The sequence below is a fragment of the Perca fluviatilis genome, chromosome 8 (assembly GCF_010015445.1).
Source record: "Perca fluviatilis chromosome 8, GENO_Pfluv_1.0, whole genome shotgun sequence".
Classification (NCBI taxonomy): Eukaryota; Metazoa; Chordata; class Actinopteri; order Perciformes; family Percidae; genus Perca; species Perca fluviatilis.
The window spans coordinates 12,666,422-12,687,168 of record NC_053119.1 but is presented as its reverse complement, the minus strand read 5'-3'; the positions used below and the strand labels follow the sequence as shown (position 1 = coordinate 12,687,168).

General features: G+C 41.0%; 1 protein-coding gene across 2 annotated transcripts; it reads right to left on the bottom strand.

Annotated features, from left to right (window-relative positions):
- Positions 1-648: 648 nt before the first annotated feature.
- plekhg7 (pleckstrin homology domain containing, family G (with RhoGef domain) member 7) lies at positions 649-16,734 on the bottom strand. 2 transcript variants are annotated; one of them, XM_039809585.1, is made up of 17 exons: positions 16,480-16,613; positions 15,050-15,830; positions 13,688-13,710; positions 10,735-10,862; positions 9,273-9,313; positions 8,742-8,843; positions 8,215-8,364; positions 7,888-7,983; positions 6,913-7,011; positions 6,184-6,297; positions 3,747-3,921; positions 2,683-2,798; positions 2,299-2,386; positions 2,124-2,203; positions 1,855-2,008; positions 1,623-1,720; positions 649-918 (listed from the first exon to the last, which is right to left on the bottom strand). In XM_039809585.1, exons 2-17 carry the CDS (start codon positions 15,692-15,694, stop codon positions 808-810), a joined length of 2,220 nt encoding a protein of 739 aa, XP_039665519.1. In that variant the 5' UTR covers positions 15,695-15,830; positions 16,480-16,613; the 3' UTR covers positions 649-807. The 2 variants fall into 2 exon arrangements, with proteins under 2 accessions (XP_039665519.1, XP_039665520.1); XM_039809586.1 differs by lacking the exon at positions 15,050-15,830 and having other exon boundaries at positions 16,480-16,734.
- Between the last annotated feature and the right edge of the window lie 4,013 nt (positions 16,735-20,747).

Sequence of the window (20,747 nt, the reverse complement as noted above, 5' to 3'; positions counted from 1 at the left end):
GTTTTATTTCCCTGATAACCGATAAAATTAATTTCCCTCACCACTGAGTCTGACTTAATGTCCCGCCCACAACACTATCTGACTAGCTTTTACTCTGTATTATGTTGAAAGTTTCTAATGTATTAAATCATTGCTTAAAACATTTACACAAAGTTTTGTGTTGGAGTTTGTAACATTACAAAATCTTAATTATGATTTAAAGATTTTCATTTTCATGTACTATATTATTACTATTATTGTATATCGGTTCCAAGTATCTGTTATCAGTTTCATCAACTAATAATTGGTATCGGCCTTGAAAAACCAGTATTGGTTGATCCTTAAAAATCTCACCTCGGGGTCTATTTAGTAGCTCTTCTGGAGCTTTTGATCATGCGGTATCACAGGAGCTTGTTTAGCATATGGGAGTTTGCTCAGTTGTCATTGAATTATGAATGTTCAAATTTCACGTTAAAGCACTTCTGGTACATGGGTTTTTCTAAAATTGACACTACTGAACAATCTCCAACTGCTGATGAAAAGCATCTGATATGATCATAAGCTCACAACTGCTACTAAATGGAACTTGAGGTCAAATTGATTTGCTGAAAAGTGAACTTTATATCAGAAATCAAATGTGCGTTCTAAGGAAAAACACTCAGGAACCTCTTTTACTACATAATGAGAGATTTATTGTAAACTACTGCAGCAGCTGCCTTTAAAGGCAAACATGTTTATAAAATGATCCTAGTGCTAGTACAGTAATTTACAAAATGTCAGGAGACAGTGAAGTGTAGAGACATTTCAGATGGCTTGTAGTGCTGTTGGTCATATCTGTGAAGACTCCAGCCACAGTGAGGAGCTCTTGACTCGCGGCTGCTGAGAGTCCAGCTTCAGCAGCGCCGTCACAGCGCCCTCTATCTTTGACATCCACTCTTTCTGCAGAAAGTCACACATGAAGGTGTTCAGAAAGAGAAATGTCATCAAGTTTATTATCCAGCAGCTATCGGGATGGTTTGCTCATGTGATAGTGTTGTACTTATTTGTTTAACTCTTCATTTGTAAAGTGGATTGATACGAGCCCCAACTACAGCCACATACATGTAAGAACAACCCTGACCAGTTAAACCAGTTTCCTCCATTTACAGAAAGAACAAAATGACTTTAGAGATGCACATAGGTAGAAGTTAATGTAAATGGACATGTAATATGCATAAATATGTTAACTAATGAGTTCCTGCATTGCAATTTATAAAGTAGAAGACTAACTTGCAGATAAAATGCATGCACATTTAAGACAAAATACATTTTCATAAAGAAAACCCCTGGCCAATGTAAAATAGTCTATGTCAGTAAGTAATTGCAATCACACAAGGTAAATATAATGTACTGTGGAAGGGATGAGTTGGTTTACTTCAAAATCCTCTAAACTCGCATAAAAAACTGCCTTGAGCAAAACATACATTTAAAAATATTGTTGTGGTTCTCTGTGAATGTTGATGCTACACAGAAGGCAGAAATGTTTGGAGATAATTAACAAATCCACAGGTGATGTTGTACATCTGTATGGTATGTACAACAATATTTTTGAGAACAGAACGTAACCAGTGCTCTGCCAGCTCGCCTTTTGGAATTCACTGTACCTTGGCAGACTCTGACGCAGCTTGCAGGATGAATGCTCCGATACACTGCTGGTAGCGGTTCTGGTGCATGATTATGAAAGAATGAGGCAGCCCCGATGCTACAAAGGAAGCATAAAATCAATCATAAAAAAGACCCAGCCTGACTGTTTCGATTCTGTTGTGCGCTCTAAACATATCATGCTAAGGGTGCTTGAAAACCAATGAAATCAATAAGAAAGAATACTAATATTACTTGAAGCATTGAGCTGATCAATGTTCTTGAGCTGGAGTCGGTCCAGAGAGACGGGCTGGTCCAGAACCGTGAAGGTGCATCCCTCTTTCAGGAGATGATCCAGCTCCAGGTTCTGTGGCATCCTTAGAGGATTCTGCTCTGGACCGATGGAGCGCTACACAGGAAGACAAGACACAGTGTGAACACGTTGTGAAGCCTCTGTACAGCTTTACGCTGAATGTCTGTCGTGGTCCAGATCAGATAGATAACAGGACAACGGAGTGACCAACCTTCTTGTTTCTCTTTATCTTTGTGATCAGCAGGAATTCGTCAAACAGGAACAGGTAAACATCGTTCAGCTTTGTGTTCCCTGGTGATCAACCAAAAGAAAGATGCTGTGAGATTTTACTCAAATGGAAGCACTGAGCACTTAAAATGTGTTGAAGCTGTGCCAGCTGTACAAACCCGAGAGCCCCATTTTCCCTTCGTGCAGCAGACTTCTGTGAGAAATGAGATTCTCCAGAGTGACAGCCTTTAAGAGATGTTTCAGATTCTGAAAGAGAAGCAGTCAGTAAGTTAAGAAGAAAACATTTTCACCTTTTGGCACGTTAACTGATATCGAAAGATCAAAGTTAATGACACTTAAGTAAATGCTCATGACACAGTGCATTGTAAAATGGGAATAGTTTTCTCCGCTTTACATGATATCAGATTTCACGTCCAGATATATGATTGGATCATCTTATCTGCACACAAAAGCTGTGGATGAAGTGTCTTATATCTGTGACTGTGATTATATATATATATATATATGTATATATAAACAAATAAACATATAACCACACAGACCTCAGGAAAGAAGGCACGCTTCTCTCTCTCCCAAACAGGCTGCCACACCAGGGCATCTCTCAACTGTTTCACCTTCTGGTAGTTATCCATCCATTTGACTTTTCCCTCTAAATCACCTGGAAGCAGAGAGGCATCCTTTCAATCAAGAGGGACAAAACTGACATAAACCTCTGACTGGAATGTACTGCTAAAAACTACCAATACTGCATATGTTTAGGATCAATTAACCACTTTTAAAGCCATGTACTTTAATGACATTAATAACACATTTTATTTCAAAGGAGATATATTGTTCTTTAGCACTGATTTATTACCTTGTGTTTTACTGTATAGTGATGGTTGCCTGCCAAACACGGGCGTAACCATGCCGTGACTCGTGGGAGATTATAGCACACTCAGCTTTTCCAGTAAATATCCCCCCCCCCACACCCAGAGGACATTGCCCTACACATCTTCTCCGTGATTACAATCCGTCTCGCCACCTGTGCTGCTCTGCCACACCTTTTTAATGGTTATATTAAAGTCAGTAGTTGAGGTGCATTGCTGCAGCACATTTCCCACAGTCTGTCCATCTAGTTACAGAGTAAACCGCCACAACAGGTCTGCAGGCAGAGGCATGCTGTGTGGAGTAAACGGTCAGGGCTCCTGGCTGCCGTCCAAATCATGTAGCCTGTTTGCCTGTTTGTTTGACAAAGATAACCTATTTACATTGGCTTGACATGCTTTTGTATCTTATTATGTTTGTCAAACACCCGACTGAAGAAACACTTAAGTCACGGTCCGCTAAATGACACGGCTAATACGTCTGACACAGGAATGTTCAGCTTGTGATCAGCTGAAAAGAGCTTCAAGTCATATAACTCAAATACATGAGTAAACACACTGTAGGGTAGAGGGTTATAACCCTCTACCCTACAGTGTGTTTACTCAGTCAGTGAGAGTCTGCTGATAAGGCAGTGCAGGAATTCTCAGGTGGTAAAGAACATCACTGGTTTATGTCAGTGAGAACATATTTTGTATTGATGCATTTTTCAATAAAAAGGGAAGTAGTTCACGGTGCTCACATATAGATGTGTCCACTTGCTCTGCTACGACCTGCAGGCCTCCGGTCTCGTCCTCCGTCTGGCATCTCTTCGCGATATTCCGCAACAGCAGGGGGTATCGAGTTAGCCTCTGCAGCGGCGCCACCAGCAGGTCGCGCAGTTGCAGTCTCCGACACTGATCGTTCCTCTCGCACCACTGGGGAGACAGAGAGAGAGACAGGACAGGGTGAGAGAGGAGGGCTGTCGGCTGGAGAAGGAAGAGGGGTGAAAGAGTGGTCACGGTGTTTGTTAGAACAGAGAGGTAATGGAGGGGGGCGGGGGATGGGCAGTGAAAAGCGTGTGATGTCTAAGACCAAAACAAAAGCCCTTACAAATACGTACGCATGATGACAGGGTGTGACAGCCCCAGAGCCTGTTGCCTTGCGTCAGTGGTGTAGTGTGTTATTGTTTGTGCACTTGCAGGCTCTTACCTACATGGTAATGAGGTAACTGGGAGTTCCCAGGTTACTTAACCCAGCCTGCCTACAGGCCAGTGTGTGTCGGTCCCTTCACCCTGCACCAGCCTGAGTTCACCTTTATTTTGTTGCGTCTTTTGTTAACACTGACACAATGCATCTCACGTTGTTCATTGAATTCACACGTTTATCGGTATTTTAAGCCCCCAACGTCGCCTAGGATTAGGCATTGGTTATGGTTATGGTTAGGCTTAAGGTTAGGGTTAGGTGCCTTGAAGTCAACGGTCGCAGCGCTGCCTGGAAGGCACAAGAATTAGGCCATGGTTATGGTTATGGTTGGGGTAGGGTTAGAGTTAGTGATTAAGGGTTATAATTTCATGGCAATGGCCTATTGATCTGAAAACAACAGGGGAGGTTTTCTGAGGGAGTTGAATGGGATGTCGTGGAGTAATGGATGGTTAAGTTCGTAGTGTAGAGGCAGCTCTGTCACCCCAACATCTGGGGGATTGGGGTACGAAGCCCAGGCAAGATACACCAATAGTACCACAGGGCAAAGGAAAAGGGATGGATCTAGAGCTGGGATGTGGTTTTTGGGTGTCCATTTTTAAGTTGAACCAGAAAAGGATTTATAAATAGAAAGGAAAAAATAGAGGAAAAACGCAGAGAAGGTAACAACATAAATAATATAGAATAAAGAAGTAGTTTAAGGGACTGAAATAAAGTATTGAGATGAATGCTAAAAGAAGTCAACGGTCGCAGCGCTGCCTGGAAGGCACTAGGATTAGGCAATGGTTATGGTTATGGTTATGGTTATGGTTAGGGTTAAGGTTAGGGTTAGGTGCCTTGAAGTCAACGGTCGCAGCGCTGCCTTGAAGGAGACGTTGGGGGCTTAAAACACCATCGAGCCATTCACACGCCCTCATACACCACTGATCCTGACTTCTACATCCCATTGTCTTTATGTTTGCAGTTGAAGTTAATAAATGTCAGTTTGTCAACGTTAAGTTTGCTGTGTATTCTCCCCCCTTTGTTGTAGCCTGCGAGCCGGTCATAATACAGGGAAGGTTACACGAGGGACACATGGTCACATTCCAATGGAATCGTTTTTTTTTTTTAAATTGGAATTGTTTGTAAAGTTTGGTTTTGAATCCGATAGAAAAATCAGATTTAACATGCACAAGTTTTGGTTTCCGTAGCAGCCAGCGTACTTTCAGGCGCTTGCTGTGTTGCAGCCATGGAGCACAGTAAGTGGCGCTCTAAAGTGTGGCTTTATTTTTCGTTGAAAAAGCCCGGTAAAACTATGAACCACCATTGAATCAAAATAAAAATTTCCTCTGTGAAATAAGCATGTGACCCGTTTCAACTCCACCCTCAAAGAATCGGAATGGAGAGCCTTGAGGCCTTGGTGACACTGAACTGCTTGTTTGCGGTTTAGGCCTCAATCCTGCTGTGTCCTCTCTTATGCTGCGTTCTCTCCTATGCTGCTTTCCATTGACTGTGGAAGTTGGAAGCCGGAGCTGGGAATGGCGTCACACCCGAGTTGATCACGTTCCAGTACAAGTCGGACAGAGCTCTAGCCAGGTTAGCCATTGCTAGCAATACTAGCTAGCAGTTGAAAACTACACATTACGCTGTATTTTGTGCATACAAACACCCTAGCAACATGTCGACAGATAGAAGTTGGACAGGACTGGTTTAATGAGACACAAATAAGACAGGAGTGCTATTAAACTATATATTACTACAGCTTTCACTACTGTCGAAGCACAGAGCCGCCATGTTGGATAGTGAGGTTGTCCGAGTTTCCAAGTTGGAAATCCAACATCAGAGGGCATTCCATTTGAAATTTCTGACTTGGAAATTCCGACTTCCAAGTACAAAGGGAACACACCATTATACTTTGCAATGTGCTGCCTGCAGCGTTGTTGAGGTACATGGCGTCCCTGCCCCTGCTCTGACTCGTACACACAATTTAGCTGCCTTCTGGGAATACCCTCCTATACCTTCACGTAAGATCCAAAGTCCTCTCTGGGCTTCAGGCTGTCCAGATAAAGCAGAGCCGTGGAGTAGTTGAGGCAGTACTTCTGCAGGCAGTGACATACACTCTCCTGGAAAGCCTGCCAACAGATAGGAGTGTTATACAAACATTAGGATACAGGCTGCTAGGTCACATCAGCCATTAACCTGCAGATAAACAGATCATAAAAAGGCAAGAAGAAGATACCAGTCTGGGTACAAGCACAAAATTTACCCTGTGAGTGAAAACACATTATCCAGCTACTGTGAGGCTGCTTCTTGTGATGCATAATTTAACAGTATGATGAAAAGGTTTCAAATGATCTTTGGAGCAAAATTATTCATTATGAAAGAACATATTAAACTATGATTGCTGTGAGCTCTTTGAGGCAACCTGAACCTGGAAAGCCATCATTGTGAGATATATATATATATATATATATATATATATATATATATATATTATTTTTATTATTATTATTATGAAATGTTGTGAATCAATCTAATTGAATGAGTGTTGTGCACTCATGAATAATGTGCACACGTATCCAGCATACATTTAGACAAGTTTGTATTCAAGTGTGAAATGTTTCCCTTGTGTCCAACATCTTATCAGTGGAGTTTTACATTTGAACGAATAGTTGAGCGAATCGTTGAGCGTAAGTCAGAGTCAACGTGTTTGTGTCAATGTGTGTCCACGTATGAGTCACACTTGCCTTGCTCAGCAGCTCCAGCAGGGTGGGCCCGCCACCCTCCGTAATCTCCAATGTGTCCTTGATGACGCGGAGGATTTTGTTCAGGAAACCAAAGCTCACCTGCAGCAGAAAACACTCAGTGTCAATTGTCACCACACAGTCATGCAACACCTGCCAGGTTCAGTTTGTTAATAGAAGAAAAAAAAAAACATTTTGTAATGTATTTCCTCTTTTGTGTCTTCTGAATCACAAAGTAATACAACTAATTATAATTAATACTAAAAATGACTAATATAAATATGTCATTCCCTATGAATGGTGCAGTCCTTCAATATTACAGGTCACTTTGTTTTCACCATTAACTGTAGCGTAAATGCGAGAATGTAAGTGTTGTCAATTAAAAAGGCAAAAACAACAAGGAGTTGATTTGCCACTAAAAAAAATATTAAATGTCATAAACTGTAACAGTTTGAATGAGTGATGAATGAATTAACGAATGAATAGGTAGAGACTGACCTCAGTTTGAATCTTGGGTGCCAACAATAAGAACACTATGCATGTCACACATTAAGTTATTGTTTTGGATTGGTCTTTACTTTTATGTTTTCAGACAGCTGTTGTTTTTAAATATTTTGTATGATTTTATTCTAAATGTTATTCATGATTTTTCAGTTTAATTCTGATTGTGTGGCAGACAGTATCTTGTGTTTTCTGTCTTGCTGTTTGTCTCTCACTACTTGCTATCGGTGCCTCTTGAACGCAACAAGGCTAAATAAAGCTTTAACAAATAAATAATCAAAATAACTAATCTTTTCATGTAAGAGGACTTTTTCGAGAGCAACGAAGAGTTACGATTTTCTGTCTTTTACCTTATGATGCTGCACAGCAACAAAATGTTCTATTATAATGCTATGAAGGCTGCATTTGTTTGTGATTATTGACAAAACACGCCTAAAACTAACAGGCCTCGTGCTTCTTATTTGCACCAGATCTCACCAGGCAAAGCTCATTAAGGTTTGCAAACAGCCTCCAGGAGTCGACATCAGTCAGGCAGTTCTGTATGTGCAGGTTCGTGAGGGTAGCCAAAAACACCTGAAAGCAACAAAGCAGTCAGAGAAAGAAAGAAATCTGTTGTGCTAGCATTACAATCCTCTGCTGTAAAGAATAAAAACACAAAGCAGCAGGTGTTGGGTTTCCCTTGGGTTTGGTCTATTTATGTGTGGTTCGTGTGTGTGTGTGTGTGTGTGTGTGTGTGTGTGTGTGTGTGTGTGTGTGTGTGTATGTATGTATGTGTGTGTGTATTCTGAGGCTTTGCAGGGTCACCTCTTTGAGAACCATGAGCTGATCCAGGAAGTAAACACACTCGCTGGTGAAGAGTTCCCAGATGGCCTCTCCTCTCTTGAAGCCCTGCGGGTCAGAGGCGGCGCTCACCTGGGAAGACTGGTCCCGCAGGAACTCTGCCAGAGAGTAGTCCTGCACACGGACGGGCAGAAAGAAAAAAAAAGACAGTATATTCTGTTACACACTCAAGCGCATGTCATTGTTTTGTTTTTTTTCTCCATAATTGCGTGCAGGTTGATCTGACTGGTTATTGCCTAGAAATTCTGGTTCTTGCATAACTTGTGTCATCTAAATGTTATGGGAGCTTCCTTCTAACTGCTGTCCTGTTATTTCTGAGTCACTTGTTAAACACTGAGATCTATTTGGATTCCAAATCTGGATCTCTTAGTTCAAACTCTGACTTTGCTTGCATTAGAAGCCTTTGCACAGTCAGAACCAACATGAGGATTTATCTAACAAACAGTCTGGATGCTTAAGGGCTTTTGCAGCTGACATTGCTCATTTCTCACCTTATACCTCTGTAGGTCAGGGTTTCTCCAGTCTTGAATCTGTGATGTTGAGAGATATTTTTCAATATCAGATGCCGTGCCTGTCTGTGACTTCCCTTTAGTCTGAAAGGTGAGGGAAAAGACATGCAGTTATCATACTGTATATGGGCAGATTTAAAAAAAAAAAGACTTTCAGTTATGGATGTGTGTTGATTGAGGAAAAGGACCTGTTTGCAAAGTTATTTTGTTCAAATATCTCTTTATATGACAGCGTTGAAAAACTTTGTTTTTAAAAACTAAACTAACAAGTTTGGTTTAAGTTCTGCATTTCAATTGTTGACCAATTACAAAAGCTGTGTGGGGCAAAAGGGATAAGAGGAACCACATTAATCTGCTTTGAGAAGCGGGTCAGAGAACAATGTCCAAACCAACTGCCCACAGCTAAAACAAAGTGCATCGAAAAACAAAACTCCAAGCACACCACTGGCACTAGCCGCACACAACAACAACAACGACAACAACAACATTAACAACTAACAGACAAACACCTACCGTACCACGCCTTGAAAAGGGCCACTTTGACTTCTTTGTATCTGCAAAAAAAATCATAAACATTAAATACAGATTATGAACAAAAGATCAAGCAAGAATGTGTGCTGTGCAACAGATGGGATTAGAATCACACAAAACGGTGTGTCAGGGTTACAACTGGGGTTGCAAATATGAGAGCTTGGAAGCACACAAATAGTGTAGGCTAAGGCTATGTGTTGGTTTTTTATCTTTGGGACACGTTTTAGGTTTTGAACCACATACTGATACACTGGTAAGGAGCACCAACACACACTGACTAAATGTATGCTGATTAACCTTTTCAAACTGAGGACTAAAACTGTTTTAGTGCTAGTTCCAATTATCTGCCTTTCAAAGTCTCTAATAAGCTTCAAATATGAAGGTTTTGCACATTGTCATTTTTTTTTTGAATAACCGGGATTGTTTGACAATTTTGGTGTGAACAATTGCATTTGCGATTTATGACGAATTACATATATACAGAATAACGGTTTGTCTAGAAAAATGATTTTTATAAGATGCTATTTATTAAAATTCTAAAAGCTGTCAAGCATGAAAGCTTATTACAGAACAGTAATTCAGATAATGAGTGAAATACTACCTAGAATATAATACAGGGTCAAGTTTTGAAAGTGCAAAAAAAAAGTCAAACCACTTTACTACTCCGCCTCCCTTCAAAGGGGTCATGGGTCAACACCTAGACTGTGAATGGTTTGCAAAAGCATCATAACAAAGGCAACTACTTAGAGAACTATTTTCAACTATCTTCATTCATTAATGGAGCGTGGGAAACAACCAAACTTTAATGCTGATATCTTGCTTACATTGCCTCAACAACATGGTAGGACAGGTTACAGCCACACACATGATTAGGGGGGTGCACCGATCCGATATTAAGATCGGATATCGGTCCCGATACTGACAAAATAGCTGGATCGGGGATCGGAAAAATTAACAGATCCACGGGCCGATCCAGTTTTGTTAGTTTTTTTCCCTCTGTCGCTCGTGTGTCTCATGCTGGAAGAGTTGAGTGTACAAATAAATAAGAATTCAATACATTAAACCTATGTCATTTTGTCTTAGTTAGGAAAGTAATGTTTAGGAAAGTCTGGTGCCTTTAGTCTCTTCCACATAGTGGAAGGAAGGTATAAGGTGAAAGGTATACAGATTATTAATTCAACAACAGTATTGGATCGGTATCGGGTATCGACAGATACACAAAGCCCAGGCGTAGGTATCAGGACTGAAAAAGTCGGATTGGTGCATCCCTACACATGATAGCTCATTTTGCTCTTCAGGACTGGGGGGTTATTTTTTATTTTGACTGACAGGGAGATACACCAATTGGTACATGAGGAAGCATCCATAGGGTAAATCAGCCACTTGATTCACAAAGCCAGAAAAGATACCATTAAAATATATTTAATACAATGTAGAATTTTACCAGAGAAGTTTGAATCATTTAAAATGTCAGCTGCTCCATTGGATACAAAAAGGTCTCCTGGTGAAACATCCAATCCGGGCAAGCTGACCACCACGGAGCTTCGTCTCCTTTCATGGAGCCTAGAGGAACTGTAAACAGGCGTTATGTCTTCAGATGGTATTCCACTTCTTTTTTGGCTGACAACCACACTAACATTAAAACTGGCAGACAGTAATGCTTGACATTTTCAACACAGGCTCACGGGACATCTGAGATTCCCTGTGACAAGAAGACCCACTATTATTTTACTGTAAATGTAATACCGCACAAAGAGAATAGACAGGAAATAACAGAATTCCTTTTGTCATCTTACATGGTTGAAATACCACTGAAATACCATCTGCATTGTGAAGCAAAATGGTGATTAACATGAGTATGAAGGATAAGTGTTATGTGTGGATAGCTGATTAATGTATCACCCTATTTGTGTGGAAGGAGGCGAGCTGCCAGTGTGTGCCAGTTATAATCCTCTTGGTCTCCTTTTCATTGTTAGTAACCGAGGCATGGCTGTGGCTGGAAAAACACAGGCCTGCCTTTTAGCCTCAGGCAAAGCTCAGACAGACACTGTTCTCAAGTGTTTTGACTTATCCTCTGATGTTGTACTTCAGGGATTACTGCTGAAAGTAAAATGGAAGTGTTGAAATTCAAAACCAAAGACCCTCATAAATTTAATTCAATTATGTTATAGAGGTGAGCGTGATATTAAATGTGCTGACTAAATATTTTGAAAGGGCATGGCCATATTCATATTTTCCTTTGTTACAAGAATGAAACGATTCTAAACGTAGCAAAACTTGATTGTTGACTTCAACAATAACAATCCAAACTGTTCCAATGCTAACAAGAGGTTTCTAGTCATGTAACACACGGCTGCAGTCAACAGAACTAAGGTGCACAGCAACCAGACAAGCTGGTTTTGCCAAAAGTGAGGTTCCCTTTTAGCACGGTGACACTGATCGACAGCAGGGTCTTGCCTTTAAAAACAACAGTTTAAGAGTTCAAAAGCAGATGGAAAAAGTTCTGACAAAGGAGAAATAATATCACAAAATCTGAGTTACAGAATCCACTTCACACCAATGTTAGATTGTACAGTAAACGCATCCTCATTACATCGGGGTAGATCAACACGTGTTAACGGTTAGGGGTGTTGAAATGAATCATTGCACCGATGCATCGCGATGCGGACCTAGACGGTTCTGCATCGATCCAGTGACAGACCATAATCAATTATTGCCTACTGATGTTACTTGTTGATTTTCCAGTCGCTGCTTTTTTTGTTTTTGCCTTTTGTCTGTTGTCTGCTGTGTTCAGACTCCGCAGCATTCAGGAAGTGTCTTTTTTTTAAGAGCAGATACAATAAAAAGGGGCGTTCATACATATCTGACTGCTTGAATTTGTTGATGAAACCCATGTGTAGCAATACATAATAATATTGAGGAGGTGACACATCGTGATGCATCGTGACGTTGAATCGATTTCGAATCGTTGACAGGATAATCAAATCCAAACGTGAGACCAGTGAAGATTCACACCCCTAGTAACGGTTAAGGTTATCAGGACATGATCGGACCATAAGGAAGCCTGGCATACAGATAAGAGCTAATGACCCTGTTTATAACAATACAATAAAGTGGAGCAGAAGTACAAGCAAGGGGAACAATGCTGGTACTGGTTTGTCTCTGTCTACCATTATATGTAAAATCGGCTTTGTGGACTTGACTTTCTCCCTCTTATAGCTCATAATATCCCCTCACACAGTAGCTGCATTTGCACAAGCAGCAAACAACACTAACTCCAATACACATGTAGGCCACATGACTGCAGGGCCAACCTGTACACTATGAGGATCAGCTAGTCTGCAACTGAACAGGAGAACACTGACACGTTTTTTTTCTCAAGAACACTTTTGTTGAACTGTGAAAGCACCAATTGTTCATTGCTCCCACGGGCAGGGGCTGTGTTCTCCCCAGGTAAACTGATACAACCCCCTCCTCCAGATCAATGTATAGGCAGGCAGCGATGCTAGGACAGACAATAGTCAGCAGCAGCAGCAGCAAGCACCTGAGCACTGTAGAGGATGCGTGGCTAATGGGACAGTAAGAAAGGCACGATTACTCCTCTAAACCAGGTCAGTGCCTCCTTGCAGTTCATTCCACAGCATTCTCACAATGACATTGTGTTGTTGTGTGACCACTCAGAAAGCTTTCTCTGTGTTAGCCTCTCTGCCAACGACAGGACTTGTAAAAAATGGGTGTTTTGTTCCCCGCACAACAAGAGAAAATAATGATGCCCAAAAACAAAACTGTCCCAACCAATGGCTCGCAGGGCCCAGTCACTGTAAGAGGCACAGTGCCAGGGTGCAATTAGAGGGACAAAAGCTGCCTAATTATCCAGTGAGGGGAAGAGCCCGGCAGCCCATTAGGAGGGGTGTGGGTGGCAGTAAGAGAAAACAGCCTTAATGAGGGTTTGTCTAGCCCCATACATAACCATGGGACTCTCAAAACGTAACCCACCAAGCTTATGCTCCATTAACAAAGACATGACTGACAATGAATGAACAATAGGGCTCCTTAAACCAAAGGTCCAATCATCCTCACTCACAAGCATAGAAGGCATGGCACTCATGATGCTGAATGTTATAGCTCAAATTTCCGTGTTAAGGAAATGATGTCGCACAGCTTTTTTTGAAACAGCTGTGGTTTACTATGGAAATTAGAGATGAATCAAAAACATATATAAATATATATATACACATATATGCACACTGTAGTCCAGCTTATCAGTTACAGGAAATGATTTTACTACATTGCTGATATGCAAACATGTTCTCACAAGCTTGAAAGTGAAGTCCGTGTGTTTTTGGCTATGCTAACAGCCCACAGACAACATGCAAAACAGTCCAAGGTACACGTACCTATTAGGGCAAAGCTCTTTCTCCTGCAAAAAGAGAAGAAATACTGCATCAGTCAATGAAAAACTTCAAATTCTATACACTAAGACATCACTATTTGCTGAAAACATACATAACTGTAAATGTGCTGAGATGATTAACGTCTCCTTAACATGCTTTGAAGTTCCAGTGTGTAAGTAAAACAAGTTCAAATCAGATTTTTATTTTCCAAAGCTGTTATTATACTATTTACATGCCATAATAGCACTATCTTACTGTGCACTCAGCATTAAATAGAGGGTGCAAAGACCTCCAACTGCTAACGACTCCACTATATCAGTTTCAAAGACATTCAAATTTGAATCAGTGTTTTAAGTGGTCGCTTGGATTCAAAAGCCTCTGATATCTGAGGAGAATGTCGGGACTCTATTGAGAATGTGCTCGGTTGAATACCACGAGCTGATGAATAGATCTCCCCATTATCTTTTTCCATCGCTCACTGACCCCTCTATTATTGGGTGACTGCTGACTGCGGTGAATAGGGGCCCAAGGAGAGCACTTCCCAGGGTCCTCCAGGCAGTGGGTTTGGTCAGAGCTGTCAGTGCATGTAACTGCTGATTCATTTGCTGTCAAAGCTCGCATTGTGAGTGACCACCGCAGGAGGTAAGGCAGCATGAGGGAGAGAAGGTTTCCGCAAGGAAGGAATTTTTAACCATTTAATTTATAGGCTTTGGATAAAAATCCTCACCAGACTAAAGCACATGGCCCGTAGTGATGTTGGGGAGAGGTTTGCGGTAGGGGTGCATCATATATTGGCTCAATATCGATATCGCGATATCACGTTGCGCAATATTATAAATAAGCATGCAATATTTTGTTTATTTTGTGGGGCATTGCGTCCTATCCGTTGACTGTGTGGCTTAGTTGCGTTCGATTTAGAGCCCGCTTGAAACGCTATAATGATCATCATTTCATTGGCCAGTTACCGTGCCACTTGCACATGTTAGTACATGTCAGCGCTTGGGTCCACTACGTGATAAGCCCTATGGAGCGTACCACGTGTGTGCATATTTCGACAGAGTGACAGTGTAAGTGAAGAAATAGATAGAGACAACTAAACGGAACGAATCAGAGAAGCGAAAGAAAAGTTGTGTCCTGTTCTCTTTATTTATTTATTTTATACTGTACAACCTGTAAAACATGTCCTGTTCTGTAGACGTGGTCCTTATTTATTTATTCACGTTATATCGCCATATTCATAATCGATATCGCAATATCACGTATTGTATATCGGGCAACCCTAGTTTGCGTGATGATTAGAGAAACAAATGATTATATGCAGACATGCTTTATGTGAAATCCCACAGACGACTGGTAAAAGCTCACCTGTTCTCCACTTTCAGGAAATCCAAAATCTTTAACAATAGTAGGATGAGCACTGCGACATTCTTGTCTCTTGGAAGTGACACCGTTGTCAAACGTCTTTGATCTACGTGACCTGGTCTTCTGTCGGCTGGAGCAAGAAATGGGCCGATGATTGTGACAGATCTCTCCATCGGAGAGCGGGCTTGCTGCAAGAGGAGATTGGCCTCTGTGTACTAGGGACAGGGGGCTTATGGGGGATTGTGTGCTCTCAGAGGAAGGCTCTTCCTGAGTGCTCCCCATCATGACAGGATCCCGGATATCCAGAGGACGTCTGGTGCTCCTCATCCTCCTCAAGGTGGGAGATGTGGAGATGCGTGCAGGTGCCTGCCGGTCAAACTGGAAGAAAGGTGCGACCAAGCCATCAGAGTCCACCAGGGACGAATTTCTCAGCTTGGAGTGTGTCCGCGTGAGATCTATGTGCATTATGACCGGGTTGCTGGTCTGACACTCCTTGTGCTGAAAAGGCCCACAGTCCGTTTGGGTCTGTGCATTTGCCACACCTGTGGTGACAACTTCATTTCCAACCCACTCAATGTAACTCCAGTCCAGCTTCTTCTGAACATCCTGCTCTTTATCCTGTAGAATAACGTGCTTCAGCGTAGACATTATAACCTCAAAGGCATTGTAGTGCAGCAGAAAACGTGTGATCTAATGGCCTGGTCGCTTCGCCTCCTCTCAGTTACGGTCAGATGATAATCCTGTTGCATTCCAGCACTGTTCACATCGTTCACCTCTCAAAGTCCTGGGGGGGGGGGAGAGTAGAAAATGTGTCAATACCCAGAAGCTAAATGAAGCAGGGTGGGCCCAACTTGCCTCCTAATCTTCTGAAAGGGGATTTGAACTGGGTTGAAAACGGTCAGTTGGCAGTGAAGTACCCTTAAAAAGATAAAGTGTGTGTTTAAAATGTGCATTAACACATCTGTGTGAAGGGGGGCAAACCTGGTGGAGTAGACTTGGTCAAGGGGGGAACAATCAATTCCAGTGTACAGTAACTGCATGGTTGTCAATCTAGCCTTGACAATGTGGTGTGAGACACAAAGAACCGAAAGCAGCCATGCACTTTCATTTCAGCTTAACTGTCCCAGACTGTTGTCTGGTCAGCTGTATGTAGGCTACACCGATATTGATTTTCTCTTTTGGTAGCCGACTAAAGGTGTCGTTTTTATACCCACCTTTCCACCAGATTAGGTCAATTTCATTGTTTATTCAAAGCCGCGCGCGCAGTTAACTCGGCACATCCACGAGGCAACGAAGGTAAAAGAAAATGAACAATGTATGAGAAAGTTTACAGCGATAATAAACTGCTCTGAATTTCATCTGGTGATGAAAGCAGAAACCGCACGTGCTTGGAAAAGAAGCTCGTTAAAATGTAAGAAGGCTGGTTTACTTACATCTGCCGGCACCTCGCGACGACTTGAAGACTGGCGGTGAAGTGAAGTGTGATCGGGAGAAAAAAAGAGAGAGAGCAGGTTCAAGATGAAGCTCGCAGATTTCAGAAGGAGAAATTCTCCGACGGTGTTCAGTTTTCTGACCAAAAAAGAAGCGGGTCTGTGTGGTGCGGAGTGAGGGAGCGTGTCCTTGTCCGGAGTTGGTGGAAAGGTGCGACTGCACTGCTGCACTGCCTGCATCAACACACACTCTCTCTCTCTCTCTCTCTCTCTCTCTCTCTCTCTCTCTCTCTCTCTCTCTCTCTCTCTCTCTCTCTCTCTCTCTATTCAATTCAATTCAATTCAATTTTTTTTCTATTCGAAGGGGCTTTATTTGCATCACACTTACAATTCAAACAGTAGGCCTGAAATGAACACACACTATTAATAATGAATACATATCGTTTGTGTCTGTGTGTGTGTGTGCGTGTGTGTGTGTGTGTCTGGTGATACATATTGGGCAGCAAGACATGACCTCTCTCCTTCTCCCAGGACAGGAGTATTTTTAATGTTGAGAGGTCATTGAGCTCTTTGGAATCTGAGATTACGGAGTTGAACTTGATAAATGTTCCTTGTTTTATTGAATGTTTTACATTGTAGGTCAAAGTGCATCTCTGTCCCAACCTCACAGTGACCACATGTTCTGTTTTCTTTTGGTCGTCATGCTTTTTTGTGTGTGCTTTCCTATTTCGATTGCCAGTTTGTGGTGACTAAGCCTGTACTTGGTTAGGATCGGTCTCGACTTTCTATCTCTGACGGTATAGAGATATTCTGCTAATTCGTAATCTCTTTTTAGTGCCAGATAGCATTCTAATCTACTTTGGCTTAGTTTCTTATTTTCAATGGTCCAGATAGGTTTCTTACATTCTCTCTCTCTCTCTCTCTCTCTCTCTCTCTCTCTCTCTCTCTCTCTCTCTCTCTCTCTCTCTCTCTCTCTCTCTCTCTCTCTCTCTCTCTCTCTCTCTCTCTCTCTCTCTCTCTCTATCTATCTATTTATCTATCTTGCTTTCTCTCTCTCTCCAACCCAAGGGACACAATTAATTGCAATTACATGTATTAATCTATTTTGGTCCCAGTGGTATTTTAGGAGATGGAAACAACACTCCATTCGACCTTAGTATAGGAATATAAGCAAATGTATAATTGCTGGCCGTATGATATGTTGTATTGACCATACACTAATATAATATACGTTCAAAATGTGCCCCTATTTTCATCACTGGTTCTCACCATTGACATTCAATTCTTAAAATCTTGTTCAAAATGTCATCATATATGCTGGATATTCTTTAATCTTTTACAATTATTATATATAAGTATTACAGTAATAATTTGTATGCAACAATTCGTTTTTCTTTCATTATAGTACATTGTGTAATAGTGATATAGTTAAGTAGGCCATGGTGGAAGAAGTTCTCCCTTTACTTAAAATATTAGAAATATGCTTGAAGTGTCAAAAGTAAAAATACACAATTTCTGTTCTGAAATGTAGTGTAGTAGAGGTGTAGTACAGTAGCCTAAAATGCAAAGAACTCAAGTAAAGTACCTCAAATTTGTAAAGAACTTGAGTAAATGAACTTAGTTACTTTTCAACACCAAGGCTACCTTTTCTATTGTACAGTGTGTATATAGTGTAGTAACGTGAAAATCATTTGTTGTGTTTTTCTTCCATTCTTAATTGTAATACAGCATACACACATTATACTACAGGCTTGGCAATACTATATTTTTTTTAAACATATATATTTTAATTTTGCAGTTTTATTTCTCTAACCATAAGAAATAAAAAAAATAGTGACTGTAAAGTACAGTACTATTTTCTGTTGGAGGCGTTGTGTCAAAATGACTACTACACACATCAGGGCTTTAAAGATGTAACTTCCAAGCAGACATAAACTAGTTTGTGTGCCAACATGAAATAATCTTACAGCATTAAAAAGACTATAAACAAGGCTATAAACATCAACACCTCTTTCAGGGACTCCAGGGCATTTTTCTGGTATTCCTCTGGTTTCACTATTCCTATATCTTTTTGAAAAATAATTTGAAATTAGTTTTTATTTATCTATAATGTCTCTGAAATCTATTAATGTTTATGTCTTACCGGCCATATATATTTAAATGTGTGTAACCCTGAATGTGTCTGAGGAACCAGTCGTTGGCAGAACTTGGCACCAGTATGGTATGAAAAAACCTTCTGTGGTCCATTTCAGGAGAGCAGCAGAATTACCTGTTGATTCAGGGAAGTGAACACTAGAGGGCGATATAGGTCTGATTATGTAAGGGATTGCCTGTATGAGTAGAAGTCTAACCCCTTTGAGGCTTGATCTCTAGCGGCCCCTGGTGTGTCAATAAAGGTACTACATAGAAATGTCCAAAACTTCCAAGACAGTATGGCTACAGCCCGGAGCGTAGGAGCGTCCCATGTCATGCCGTCCCGTCTAATGCCGTCCCGCCTGGTGCCATCCCCGACCTTCTACTTTTCAAAATAAAAGTTCGCGTCCCCATCTCATGCCATCCCGCCTGGTGCCGTCCGGAAGAAAATACTTTAATAAAATACTTTAAAAAATATCTCTTACTTTTCAAAGTAAAAGCTTCCCCGAGCTTCTACTTTTCAAAGTAAAAGCTCGTAAATAAAATACTTAAAAATAATTTTGGTGTTTTTTAACTAAACCGTAAGATAAATGCAGACTATCATGCTAATGAATAAAATACTTTATATATTTTGTGTTTTTTTAACTAAGCAGTAATGACAATCATACAAATGAATCAAATACTTAAAAAAATATGTCTACAAGATAATGCAGACTATCATACTGATGAATAAAATACTTAAAAATATATGTCCCTATAAAATAAATGCAGATTATAGTCAAACTAAAAAATGTATTCTGGCTGCAACCTGGGGCCTCCCGTCTCATGCCCCCTCGCCTTGCTGATAAGCAATTGTATTTGCAGCAATGTCCCAGTGAAGTGTGAAAACAATATAGAATATAAAAATAAAAAGCAGTCTTGGAAAGAGTGTAACATGTTTATTTTTGTATTCTTGTGTGTGCAGATCCTTGTTATCCCTCCTCAGGAAATCCTGCCGTTAGTTGTCAGAAATGGCTGCAGAATCCAGGGTGGGGATCCTCAGAATATATCCCCCGCAGCTCACCCCGCCTTCCTCTTCCAACGTAACCTGTCTTCTATCTGTCTATCTTAGAACCGCAAGAGTCAACACAACATTCCTTACAGAGCATACGCACTGCGTCCACCTGTGTAGATCAAGGGAAAGAATAAATACAATAAACGAGGGTTGACAATGTGTTATATTATCCCCACTAACATTTAGGCCTATGGTTGTGACTTCAATCTATCAACTGCATCAAAAAGCCACTTTGCTTCCATACAACTGTCCTGCAGTTTGTAGGCCTGTAACAGACAAAGATTCCATGAGAGTCCTTTGTGAAAAGAACAAAATAAAGGGTGATACAAACTATGTGGAGGATACCTTCAAATTCATCAATTCATTTGAGAGTCTGTCTTCAGTAATATTGATGTCATCTTCCTCTGCTGAGTTTCTTGGACCTTGAGCTTTTTCAGTCAGATGCAGGCTCTTCAGTCTGCATCAGCGTCCAACTGGGCGTCATGGAGAGGTGGCCTACAGATCTGCAAATGCCTCAGTATAGCCTGCCTTTTTATTGTGGTCTTGAGGTAAAAAGGGCAGTGGAAGTGACAACTGCTTCCACTCTTGAAGGCCTGGTAGCATTTTGTTATGAAGAAATCTATGAAGGGACAAAAGCATTACGTGCTTACCCTATAAAATAAAGCAACTAGTATGTAAAGTTACTATTAGTAAGCTTACTAAGTAGCAGTAGTTACAAACAAATGATAATGGCATAGCACAAAGCTGATGGAGGGAACTAACCTTCATGTTGAATGGCATTCTTTACATGGACCTCCATGTCTATGCTTGCTGTCAATATATATGCTTACTGTCAATGTCTATGTCTGTCTGTCTATATCGATTGCTCACATGACTCAACATTTGTCTACTAACTCAAATCTTGTCGTCTGTTGCCCTCGTCTAATATGCGTCGTTTCACTCGGTGAGTGCTATGTGTCGTTGTCCTTAGAGGAACTTAAATCAGTATTAAAAACAGTTAAAAAAGGGAAAACACGAGGGTTGGATGGAATCTCATCAGAACTTCTTCTAAAGTATTTTGACATAAGACCTGCCATTTTACAAG

Bases quoted from the DNA above. Each gene is read 5' to 3' on its own strand.
- plekhg7 (XM_039809585.1), bottom strand. From the start codon at position 15,694: ATGTCTACGCTGAAGCACGTTATTCTACAGGATAAAGAGCAGGATGTT. The intron at 9,314-10,734 runs GTAAAATTCTAC...TTTTTTTTGCAG, and splicing joins AAATGATTCAAACTTCTCTG to ATACAAAGAAGTCAAAGTGG. The intron at 2,009-2,123 runs GTTGGTCACTCC...CTTCCTGTGTAG, and splicing joins AGATAAAGAGAAACAAGAAG to CGCTCCATCGGTCCAGAGCA.